The 12,669-nt window shown below is 44.0% G+C and overlaps 1 protein-coding gene across 1 annotated transcript in view; it reads right to left on the bottom strand.

Annotated features, from left to right (window-relative positions):
* The window catches only part of WDR35 (WD repeat domain 35), a 91,916-nt gene that overhangs the window by 34,847 nt on the left and 44,400 nt on the right, over window positions 1–12,669 (bottom strand). The window contains exons 13-16 of the mRNA XM_067544725.1: window positions 11,946–12,015; window positions 7,779–7,832; window positions 5,528–5,637; window positions 3,991–4,201 (exon numbers count right to left, since the gene is read on the bottom strand). Coding sequence (XP_067400826.1) covers window positions 3,991–4,201; window positions 5,528–5,637; window positions 7,779–7,832; window positions 11,946–12,015 — 445 coding nt within the window. The remainder of the gene's footprint in view (window positions 1–3,990; window positions 4,202–5,527; window positions 5,638–7,778; window positions 7,833–11,945; window positions 12,016–12,669) is intronic.

The following is a 12,669-nucleotide window of genomic DNA, read 5'->3' as shown; positions in this document are numbered from 1 at the left end:
CGATGCTGATGTTGTGGGCGCCGCACTGCCTAGCTTGGCCCTCGGCACAAGGGACGGCGGCAGAGGGGAAACAGCAGCTCCAGATGGAAGGGGGAACACAAATACCGCCTCCTGGGAGTCGGTGGATGGAAGGGGAAATGACACAACGCCAGGGGCGGCAGCAATACGGGAGGTGGATGGGAAGGGGATGGGGCAATACTAAGGGCAGGAGCAGGAGCAGGAGCAGTGGTGGGGACAGGGGGTGAGGTGGGGCTAGGATCAGGGGCCTGGTGGCCAAGCCACCAAGGTGCGGCTCCACTTGACCTGGCACAGGGTTCAGGGACATGGGTCCGGGCCCTCGCCTATGCCAGGCCCGGGTACCACAATGGACTTGGCTCCCAGAGCCACGGCAGCATGCAGGATATGACTCGGGTTAGGGCTGTGGGGAGGGGGTGGCGGTAGCTGTCCCGCCAGGGATGGAAGCCCGGGGCCCGGCTGCTCAGCGCCGGCCGTCACCTCAAGAGACTTGGCAGCTGCATGCGGAATGCTGTCTGCAGCTGGGCAGGTGGAATGGTCCAGGGGACAACACAAAAGCAAGGGTGGGGACAGCGGTCTGGGGAAGAGGGGAGAGGGAAGGAAGAGGGGGCGATGCAAGGAGGTCGCCGCCCAGATCGAGGCTCGCTGGCAGGGGGTTCATCCTCCCCCTGGGTGACTGGGGTCAGACCCAGGGCCTCAATCTCCTCAAAGATGGATCCAAAGTCTCCCGTCACCACCACAGGGGCCATCCCACCAGAAGCCAAGGGGGCAGCCACCTCAGCGCCAATGGGGGACGCACATGACAAGGTGGCAGGGGTGGCTCCCTTGGAGGCCTCCCCAGGGAGGGAATCTAAAAGGGCCTCCAGGAGGGGTGCTGTGCTGCCCCCTTCCGCTTCTGCAACTTCCTCCTTGACCAGCATCTCCTGCTGGACCTCATCGGCGGGGCGTGGCAGAGGCCACATCAGTAGCAACCCTCCGCAAAGACTTTCAAAGGGCTTCCTCCCCATCCGAGGTGGCGGGGAGGTTCTGGGCCTTCTTGCACTTGCTGCGCTTCCCCTCAACAAGCAACCAGCCCTCCAAGGTGTTAGCGGAAGGCTGGCCAGTGGGGGCAGTGCCAGAGGGCAAGAGCAAAGATGTCAGGGGCGGAGGGGATGGGGACAGGATTCCTCCCACTGGGGTGAGCCCTCTCCCAGGCCTGAGACCAACCTGGCCGCCCTCTCTTCTGCAGGCCTTGCCCCAGGATGTGCTGTGGTGGTGATGGGGCCCGTCTGCTCATCTGGGAGCAACAGGGGGCCCACCCTTGAGTCCTGAGCAGAGGTGGAGACAAGCACAGGAGGTGGGGCGGCCACGGGGGCCGGGCGCTCAAGGTCACCAGCAGTGGCAGGGCCGGAACCCGCTGGGGCTTTGGGGGGCCCAGGAACTCCTCCATGCTGGGTCAGGGGGCAGTTTCTTCGGACGTGCCCCGTCGCCTGGCAGAGGAAGCACCGGGCCTTCCGCAAGGCATAATGAATCCTGTACTGGGCCCCTTGATGGGGCACCAGGAAGGACCCCTGGAGAGCCTCCCCATCACGCACCACCGCTGATGGCAGCTGGATTTGGACCTGCCGGTGGAAAGACAGGACGTGACGGAGGACAGGGTCCTTGCAGCCCAACAGGAGAATGCTCACAACGGAAATGAGCTTCCCCAGGGTGGAGAGGAAGGGGAGCAGGGTGGTGTTAAGGAGGAAGGGTGGGACGGAGGTGAGGACCACCCATAAGCCCAGGTCCTCCAGGGGCTCTAAGAGGACATAGATTCCCCCCACCACCAGGCCCTACTTCACCACCTCCTAAGCAGCAACCTCCGATACCAAGAAGAACACTACCTTTCCATACATCTTGGAGGCCACCAAGATGGCCGAGGGCCCCACCACCCACGCTAACACCCGCACATAAGTCTCAACATGGGGCGAGGCGGCCACCAGGAGGCAGCGAACGCCATGCTTCCTGGTCAGGGTGGGGAAGGTGCCCTGGCCACTAGACATGTTACTGGAGGAGGTGGCGGGTGGCAGATGACGGGATGGCAGCTGCAGGGGTAGTGGCTACCTGGGCATACGCTCTGGGGGCCAAGGCAGGAGCACCCCAAGAGTTGGTGGAGGGACGGCAGAGGAAGGGGGGGGCCATGGCCGATGCCTGAGCCACAGTGGGGACAGTCACTCAGTCCAGCAACACACAAACCCCCTCCACAGCGTCTTGGAGTGAACCGACGCACTACCCCAGCAGCGGTGGTCTTCCTCCTTCTCCTCCCAGGCAGCAAAGGAGTGCAGGGGGGCTGGCCCCCACAAGAGAGTGCTAGCTCGAGGGCCAATGGATCAGCATCAGGAGCAGCAACTCCCTTTTCCCTGGTAGCTGAGCGGGGGTTACTCCAGGTTAATTAACACATCTGGTGCTAATCAAGGCCCCACTCAGGACTTGTTAAAAGCCTCCTCTCCAGAAAAAGGGTGTGGCTGAAGTTGTGGGAGTGAGGCGAGCTGAGCTACCAGAGTGTGTGAGCAGGCAAGGCGCTGTCCGAAACCAGGAGGGTTTAGGAGAAGAAGCAGAATGCTGGCAGAAGAGAAGCCTGCAGGTACAAAGACTGGTGGAGTGAAAAACCCTTCCCGAAGAGGGCAAAGGACCTTTCCCAAGCCTGAGGGAAAAGACCCTGCCAGAAGTGAAAGACAGAAGTGGACATTTGGTTCAGCACTACCACACCCAGTGGGGCTGTCAGAGGTCAAGAGCCTCCCCTGGCAAGGAGGCCAGGAAGGACCCCTGTCTGACAAGGGTCCAGACATTAAGTCAAGGGTAACGGGGAAGTAACCCAGGGAAGCTAGCTGCTTTCCTGAAGCCACAGCATGAGGCTGCTAATTGTAGGGTCCCTGGGTTGGGCCCGGAGTCGAGGGTGGAATTGGGCCTCTCTCCACCCCCTACCAGCCATTCACTGGAAGGGCAAGAGCCCCAGCGAAGAGGCAAGGGCCTCTGAGAACCAGAGACAGGACTGGGACGCAACAGGGAGCAGCCACCTTAAAGAGGCTGTGTATTACCCTCCCCCACAACTAGAGGGTGGAAGAACACTAAAGGGTGAAGCAGTTCCCTGACCTACCGCTAGAAGGAAGCACTGAACCCACTTAGATAGAGGAAGAGCTTTGTCACAGTACCTGATCTCTGTTCTCATCCTTAAAGAAAACCTGCAAAAGATGAGCCTGGGAACTTAAATTCATAACTTTGTTAGACACTACAAATCATGGACTTAGTAGATACTGGATTTATGGCTCTTTACAACAACGTTCTATAACCTCCTTTGTCCTACTGACACTCTGAATACTTCACCAGAGCTGAAGAAGAGCTCTGGGTAAGCTCAAAAGCTTGTCTCTTTCACCAACCAAAGTTAGTCCAATGAAAGATATTATCTCATCCACCTTGTCTCTCTCAAAGTTTCATATATTAAATAGACTTCCTTCCTCCCCAAATTAAATTTTAATGACATTTCTTATGAGAAACAGAGGCACAGTACAATAACCAACCTTAGCATATCGATGTATACACAATTAAAATCTGTATATTATTTAGAATAAACATGTTTTTTCTATATCTAGCATATAAGAAAAAGGTCAAATGTGGATTTAACTAACTCTTCATGTTTTATCATTAATTTCCAATAAAATCCTAGCCATAACATTGTCTAAAATAAATACCTATGAGCACTATTTTTGTAATCTCATTAAAAGCAGAATATAAGTAAAAGCAAAGGTTCCTTTTTATTTTTCCAACATATCTGGAATTGGATCATTTATTTTTTGTAAGCAGCATTTACACAATAAAGCTAGCTGTTTTTTGAGACTTCCTGCTTCAGCAAGGTATGTAAGTACCTGCCTAACTTTAAGCATGAATTCTAAAGCACAAAATTCCAAATGTACAGTATGCAATACCCTGTGACTCATTTTCATATACTGATTGTTTTACCTCAGGATCCAAGTTTCTGAAAACATACATTCTTGTTTTCTCCATCATAGCAAACAAGTCTGGATTATCTTTGGCCCATTTCATATCCCAGACATCTTTGCGCTCCAACTTCAGCTGCTCGCCTACAACTTGCTGTCCTGTACTGTCTGTTACCCGTGTATCCAAGTCAAAGAACGTGAGAACTCCAGAAAGGTCTATGATAGCAAGACGACTAATGGCAAATGGGGGTGGGGTGGGAGTGGAGAGGTGGAGTGAAATCAAACAGCTGATTAGTACTATTCAGATCTGTAAACTTACAATCATTCTGCAACAGTCAGAATAAACTACACACTGGAGGCCTGATTCTGATTCTGCAGTAATTTTACATCAGTGTAATTTCACTGATTTCAATGCTGCTACACATGAGTTATACCAGTGTGAGAAAAGAGTAAGGCCACAGGGTAGAAAGAATGAAATAAAGATGTACACAGGTCCAAACGGCAGACATTCATCTACCCACCCAGCACCTAATCCTGCATGATCCCGAATGCATTCAAATCCCATTCAATGTATATTGGGGTCCTCAGTATTTTATAGGAGCTCAGCAAATTGCAAAATCTGACCCTAGACAGTTGACTTCCTGATTGACACACCAATAAGATGCACTATGTATTATGCCCAAAACCAAATGTGAGTCTTCAAAGATAATTTATTTTCAAAGGTATTTTTAAAATTTCTTGTACTAAATTATTGCCACATTTTACAATAAACATTAATTAGCAAATATAATGAAATATTCCATTGCAGTAAAAAAGATCCACACATCTTTGCGTAACTAGAAATGATCAAAATGTAACCTATTTGACAAACTTTAAGAAATAATATTTTAAACTGTATTTTAAATAATTGCAGAAATTAAATGGATTATCCTTCAATATATTAGTTTGACAATATTAAAGTATTTCCTGTATAAGAAAAAGAGGAGGTCCTATGTGTGGTGAAGTTTCACACTATAAATGTAAACCAGTTTTGAAAAGCAAAACTTCCAATGATAAATTCTGCATCTTTAACATAAGAGTAAAATAAGAAAGTCACCACATTTCTTCTGTCAATCATGTGCAAATAATTTTATTAATCATAATGGGAACTATGGATGTGCATCAGTGGTAGAAAAGAGCCAATCAGAACATAAGAAAGTCCAAACAATAACAATGTTAATGAAATAAAAACATTTGACACCTAAATATCACTTTTCATCCATATATTTTCAAGTGCTTTACAAAGGGAAGTTAGAATTATTATCCCTGTTTTGCAGATGGGGAGAAGGAAGCACAGAGAAATTAAGGATTTGCACAAGGTTATGCTGGAAGCCAATGGAACGGCAAATTATAAAAGCCAGGTTTCAACTCCCAGTCCAGTGTCCTACCCACTGGACTATATTGCCTCCTAGACTAAATTATATATTTTAAACCAATAAGTCCCCAAGTAAACCATCCCAGTCAATTAGAATATTATTTCAAAATCAAGTGCCTGTGTTAGTAACAGATCTCTGACTTACCTGGAGTTGCAGTTCAAAGACAATTGATAGGGCCGACAGTTCAGGACATACTTCTGAACTAAGCCAACGTTAGGAAGACTGTATCTCTGAATAGTGCCAGATTCACGCCCCTAGAAAAAAAGTAGCTTTTGCATATTGAGGCAGCCTAACTTGCCTAATATTAAACTGTTTAACAAACCTTTCTTTATATGCTGTCCTAAGATTAAGATTTGTTGGATGAAGGACAAACTAGAAGGCACACAGAGAGGGAACAGCAACACAACATTGAACAAACCTCTGAATTCTGTTATTCAATCTATGTGTAGACTATATATATTAAAAACATCCCTCCAATCACAACCAAAACATAAATCAGTCAAAATTATCTTCCTCGCCCAATCAGACCACGTCATTCCCCTCTCTGAATTGCTCAATTGGCTTCCTCTTGTTCACACTATGAAGTTCAATTTCTCATCATCTTCAAGTTGCCACATAATTCATTCTTTGCATATGTATCTGATCTTGTCTCTTATGTATTTCCCCTCATCCTTTACCACCACCACCAGCCTCAATGCCCTTTTCATTTTCTTCTCCCACTCCAGCCTTCATGCCTTTTTTATGTCTCGAACAAACTCCCAAACCCAGCGAGCTGGACTCCCACACATTCCTCATTCAAATCCCTCCTAAAGACCCACTTCTTTTGTGAGGCCCACAAAGGGAAATAATACAAAAGTCATCAGATTAAGAATATAGAAAATTATCTAAAATAATTCCTTCCTCTTTTCCCTTCACTGCCACAAGACTCATCTCTCTGTCTTTGTTTTCTGGATTATAAAACTAGACTGTCTTAAAGTTTGTCTTGTACAGTACCAAGCACATATTTAAGACAAACAGTAAAACAATAATAATATTAATCTCTATGACTTGGAAGATTATTATAATATAAATAACATATAAATGTGGTATTACCCATGGTCTTATATAAAACTATCAACATGTGTAAACAGGTGCACTTTTAACTTAAATACCCAAAGATTCAGGGTCTGGAAAAGCCCTCATCTCAACACAAGCGCACAAAAACACCACAATAAATACTAAGGTTTTCTATTGCCTACACCCTACGCTTTTACCTTAAAATATTGTTCATAATTATTATAAGAAAGATCCTTTGGCAAGCAGTATAATACTTGACTTTCCTTTGCCAATGCTCATGTACTACTTTTGTAAGTAGATGATAAAAGACCTAGAGCATAATATGAATAGCTCCTTATGAAAAAGGCTGATTATCATAAGTGAAAACTATCTTAATAAGAACGAGCCCATACACCTAGAACTCTTGGATTAAATACAGAAGACACGGACAAAGTCAAATTAAGACACACTAATTCACCATGAGATTTTTTCCAGTGTCCAGTGGCACTTTCATTTTGAAAAGTTTAAAGACAAAAATATAGAACCACGTTTTCAGCCTGACTCAACCCAGTCTTCAGTCTTGCACATGCAGTGCAGTGTTTGCACATACAAATGCAAAATTACAAGTATAACATGAGATGTTACTTTCTGAAAATTTGTCCAATGGTTTTAAAAAATTGTCTAGGTGAAAACTGTCCAAAATGAAAACTTTCAAAAGATGAATTGATCCTCTGCATTCCAGCATAGTTTATACAGAATATTATGTTTTATTTATGTTATACTCTGTGAGGCTGAACAAAACGATAAATTGGAGCTCAGAGCCTTTTTCAAAAAATAAATAAATAAATAAAACATCACTATTTTGCCATCCAGTCAATGTATAAATACATCATAATACTGCATACACAATTCTACTAGAGTGCATAGGCTCATTTGGCTTTCACAATGAATCTGCACAGTTATTCAACTCTGTGCATACATGCTTGAGGCATAGTTGGTAGCTAGAGTGAGAGAACATCTGTTCATTACACAGTATAAAACACATGGATGTGAGAAAGAGTGTGCTCAATGTCTCTCCAAATTCACTTTAAGGTGAGGGCCAAAAGACACTTTCATTTCTGGTCCACAAGCCAGGTTTACAAATTTGAAGCTAAATCTTGCTGTCTTTGTAGTCTCAGCATAAATCAATGATACTACTGTATTCATGTGAGTAAAGCAAGGAGGATTTGACCATGGAATAATAACTCAGTTCAGTTCAAAAAAACTTTCAGATGTCTGAATTCTTATTCAAACCTTTGTGGTTTCTTTGAACTTAAACTGACCTTGGGCAGTCACAAGTTATTTGAACTGTGCCACTTACCACAATTAGTGTCTTATCAGATGCGGTTATTGCACAGATTGGATCCCTTGTTCCCTGAAAGCATAGGAACACCACCAGAACACCAGTTTTAATCACCTCAGTAAGAATTCATTATCAAAGAACAGTAACAGAGCAACAATACAATTAACTGCAAACTAGAAGACCAAAAGCTGAAAATGGACTTGGGTTTTTGCCACTGTGGAAAGGCAAAATGCATCAGAGATACTCCCTGGAAAGGGGTTGGTACAAATCAATTATTTAAACTTATTTCAAACTAACAGGAAGATTTTCAATGTACCTGGAATTAATTTACTGACTTTCTGAAAGACTGTTCTTGCTCCAAACATCCCTTAAATACAATAATAAAAAAATATGGGTGAAGTTCCTATTTGAAGGATCCATGCAGAAATCTAGGTAGAAGGCAATACAGCTGGAAGTAGTATTATCTCCCTATCATACTGACAATTTCCTGCAACATCCTGAATGAACTTTATTGAATTAAGTTGAACATCTTTGGAGTTCATTGTATTAAAAATGCAAACACTTATGTGCTATTGTGAGACTGTATGGAACTTCTATAGCAGGAAGACAAGATTAATGCAAACTCTGAAAGGAAATTCTTGATCAAACACCCTTAAACTATAATAAAGGATCAACTAAACATGTTATGAGAGTGTTTGTTCTGAGATGAAACTGATAAACTTTTGACCATTAAGGAATCACAATGGGTGGGGAGTGGAAGGACTACATCCTGACAGAATCCTTTTTTGAGTTGGGGTTAATTCTGGTAAGCTTATTAGCATGCATGTAACGTTCTTTTATTGTTTTTAATATGCTTTCTCTGCAATGCTTTTTACCTTAAGAGTAAACTAGGAAGTGCTGTATGGTAATGTATATCTGTAGTAATTACACCTGTTAACCATCTCTGAAGAGAAAGCAAGCAGGCACCCTTGCGCCTATCTGCGCTGCAAAATACACAGTGAAGGCAGGAAAATGTGCAGCCTGGAAATACCCTGGTGAGAAGGCAGAGAGATGTGTGTCTCCACCAAGAATGAATGGGGAGCTGGAAGCCGAAAGTGGGTGCTCTGCTGGGCCACTGAGGGGACGTACAGGTGCAGTATGTCTAAACTGTACATATTTCTTACGTTCCTCAATACTGTTTGGCTTATAGCCTATGTTTAAATATATGTGGTATGAAAGAGGAGGCAGGGGAAAAGCAAGGCAACGTCCATCTCCACAGAGGAGACAGGAGATTGATAGAAGGCATGTTCTCTAAACTCCATGGCCCCCAAGTCTCTCGCACCAAAATCATAATTCCAGGAAGTTCTACAGGGTTGTTAGTCTGAAATTTTTTTTTACTTGTTCTCTTTCTTAACAGTTTTTCTCCATAGAAAGTGGTGACCTGGTCTTTTTTTTTTTTTGGTCATAGAATTAATGTCTGTTTATGAAACTAGTATGAGTACTTGTTCTAGCTTAACAGTTGGACTGTTCTATTTTCAGGCTATACTGAGGTACCGAAAACAGTTTTAATAATATAAAACATACTGCATTACTTCAGTAGTTAGTATTTGGTTATTTCATGTTACATTGTTTTATATTATTATTTATGGAGCTTGAAGGTGCCTTTATACGTATTTCAGTGTGTGTCATTAATTGTTCATTCAGGATAGTAATATTGAGCTTCACTACTTATTCCTGGAAGCACAGTTTTCATTCAATGCGCTCTGGCAAAGATGCCCTTAGTGTGCCATAGACATTTAATAAATAAAATTATTTGTGAAATTCAGATTCACCAGTATACTTGAAATTCTCATTAGTGGCTGAACAATACAGGATACCTCTGTGGAGGGAGCACTCTCCCCATTTTAGTCTCCAGTGTGATTCTGCCCTATGAGAAAATAGCAGCATTTCTGTGTTTTTGTTATAAGTCAATAAATAATATTTCTCTTTTTGATTTAAAACATAGCTGCCTTCAATTTAAAATGTTTGAGATTTGTCTCTTATTAAAGCAAAGCAACACAAATTTTTAGTTTGTTTTGTTCATGGCAATTCCAAATTTGATCTGTATTCTATATATGGTCCACTGTGTAACTTCACCCGTCTTCCTTTATAACTTCTTTCCCCTGCAATCTAAGGAGCCACAGACGAACTGCTCTGGCATTTGAGGATCAATAGTAAGGACATACAGCTTGCCTATTGTAAATCTACAAGAAAGCAGCTCAGAGGGGGTTACCAAGCAACCCCAGGGTTCTGATGATCTGAGAAGGAGCTATCAAGCATCACCCGGAAACAGTACGCAGATCACTTACGATGCAAACATCCTGTACTAAGGAAAATATAGTAGTAATAGTACTAATAGCTCCCAAAGATGTGTTACAGAACAAATAAGATGACAGTCCCTGATTTGAACAGCCTATAACTGTCGTTTTAGACATGATGAAACAACTAAGGGTAAAAATGGTTACTTACCTTGTAACTGTTGTTCTTCAAGATGTGTTGCTCATGTCCATTTCATTCTAGGTGTGTGCGCGCCTCTGTGCATGGTTACCAGAATTTTTTTCCCCTTAGCAGAATCCATAAGGCTGGTTCTGGCACCCCCTAGAGCCCCACGCACATGCTGCGGTATATGAGGCGCCGCCAGCCCTACGTCCACTCAGTTCCTTCCTACTGTCAACTCCGACAGCAGGGATGGAGGGGGCGGGTCATGGAATAGACATGAGCAACACATCTCAAAGAACAACAGTTACAAGGTTAGTAACTGTCTTTTCTTCTTCAAGTGCTTGCTCATGTCATTCCATTCAGAAGGGGAAGGAACACCCCGCATGCCAGCCATACTGCCCTGATACAGCCATGAGCTCCCTGATGTTTATGTGCAACCCGCGGTCCTTCTCCGACCAGGTCCCTTGGATATTATGGTTGGAGCTGATATGCTTCCCACAACCCAGGTCCGAAGCATCTGATATCAGGGTGATCAAGGGAATCAGCTCTTTGAAGGGCCTCCTCCGCATGACCGCCCAGGGGTCTAACCACCAATCTAGGAGGAGAGGACTTGCGGGGACGCTGTGACCACCCTGTCCAGGGAGAGTCTCCTCAGGGATACACCACGGCCAGTCATGACTCTACCGTGGAAGAGAAGGTCAGTGCTGTGATGTTTCCGGTGCCGGTGGGGCACCTTGCACCAAGGTGGAATGTGGCAGCCCTGAGGCCGGACTCAACGCCGCTTCCATGAGAAGGGCTTTCAGGCAGATCTCCCTTTCCTTTTGAGTCCTCAGCCTGAAGCCCTTGCAAATCTTACACTTAACCTTCCAGTGCGATTCCCCCAAACACTTCACACAACTTTCGTGGGGGTTGCTGAGCCACAAACTGTGCAGGGCTTGAAGCCCGGCTATGCCCCACTCACAAACAGAAGTCCCTAACAGGACTAACACTTAACACTAACTGACTAACTAACTACAGTACTTAATAACAAAGAAATATTGAATTCAGCTAATCTCTAACTATAGGAACAAGGGAACTGAAGTACTTGCAATCGCAAACCGAAGTCAGGTTCCAGTAACCATCAGTGGCGGAAAGAAGGAATTGAGGGGGAGTAGGGCTGGCAGTGCCTCATATACCGTAGCATGTGTGTGGGGCTCCAGGGGGCGCCAGAGGTGGCCCTACGGGTGCTACTATGGGGAAAAAAATTCTGGTAACCATGCACGGAGGTGAGCACACACCTAGAATGGAACTGACATGAGCAAGCACTCAAAGAAGAACAAAAGATGAAGAAGGGAGAAAGCGAATAAGGAAAAACAAGAGCATTATACACAGATCACAAGGTTATTCAGTGTAAGCATGTGTACATCATGTTAGTGCAGTTCAAAGAGCAGCTAGCTATTTTTTAAATTACTGACATGTCTCATGGGCATCTTTCTTTCTTTGTTCCTAACTCTCTAGGACAGGAATATGCCTTTTCTATGTTCTGTAAAATTCATGGTACTATGTCAATGTATGATGATAATAAGCAATAGGGAGAGAGGAACAACATATAAACAGAAGGTGAGAATACAAGACAGTTTAAACAAAATGGCCACAACATTTTAAAATGTATTAAACTGAACTGAGCAATGCTAACAGTTATTATGTAAGCAATGACAGTACAATATACTGGTTAAAAGGGCCCCTTACTTGAATGGCCTTGCTGTAATCAAGCATTCCATCTGAAGATCCTGAAGGGGTATCGTCAATGTGATAAATCCTGTGTACAAAAGAGCAGTGTTTCAAAGCAGAAGAGATCCGTCTGGGTGAAAAGCAAAGTATCTGCAATCTTGAAAAAAGTGCTACAATTTGGGAAAAGATTAAAAATAAACCAGTTTTTAAGCTCTGAAATTGTCACTTTAAAAAAGACAAGGTGGGTGAGGTAATATCTTTTAGACTCTAAGTCAATTCAAAGGAGAATTGATTATTATTATTATTATATATAGAGTACCATAGATGAATATGGAAATGTGGGAATAGAGGAGTTGGTAGATTTGGAGGATGTTATGGAGACAATAACATCTATGTGGAAGGAGGATGGATGGAGGGGCGGAAATAAATTTTTTTTTTAAAAATCACACCAATGTTGGGAGTCTGCAAGACAGAAAGAATAGTGAAGTTATTTCCAGTGATGGAGACAGACGCAGAAGGAAAGATTTTGGAAGAAAGATGAGAAGTGCAGCTTTTGATACGTTGAGTTTGAGATGAGGGCAGGCCATACAGGAATAAAGGTGAAAGATACAGTCTGACACCTGAATTTGTTTACAATGAACAGGTCAGCAGGGGTGATAAGTAACTCCCCTCCCCCAAACTCTCAACACATGACTGCCCTGAACATCGCCTGTGGATCTAGAACAGAGGTTTTCAAACTGGC

The sequence above is a fragment of the Emydura macquarii genome, unplaced genomic scaffold (assembly GCF_026122565.2).
Source record: "Emydura macquarii macquarii isolate MOO-44397 ecotype Brisbane River unplaced genomic scaffold, CSIRO-AGI_Emac_v2 contig_1027, whole genome shotgun sequence".
In the NCBI taxonomy this organism is placed as follows: Eukaryota; Metazoa; Chordata; order Testudines; family Chelidae; genus Emydura; species Emydura macquarii.
The sequence above is the reverse complement of the archived record's forward strand: the minus strand, read 5'-3'. Positions and strand labels throughout refer to the sequence as shown.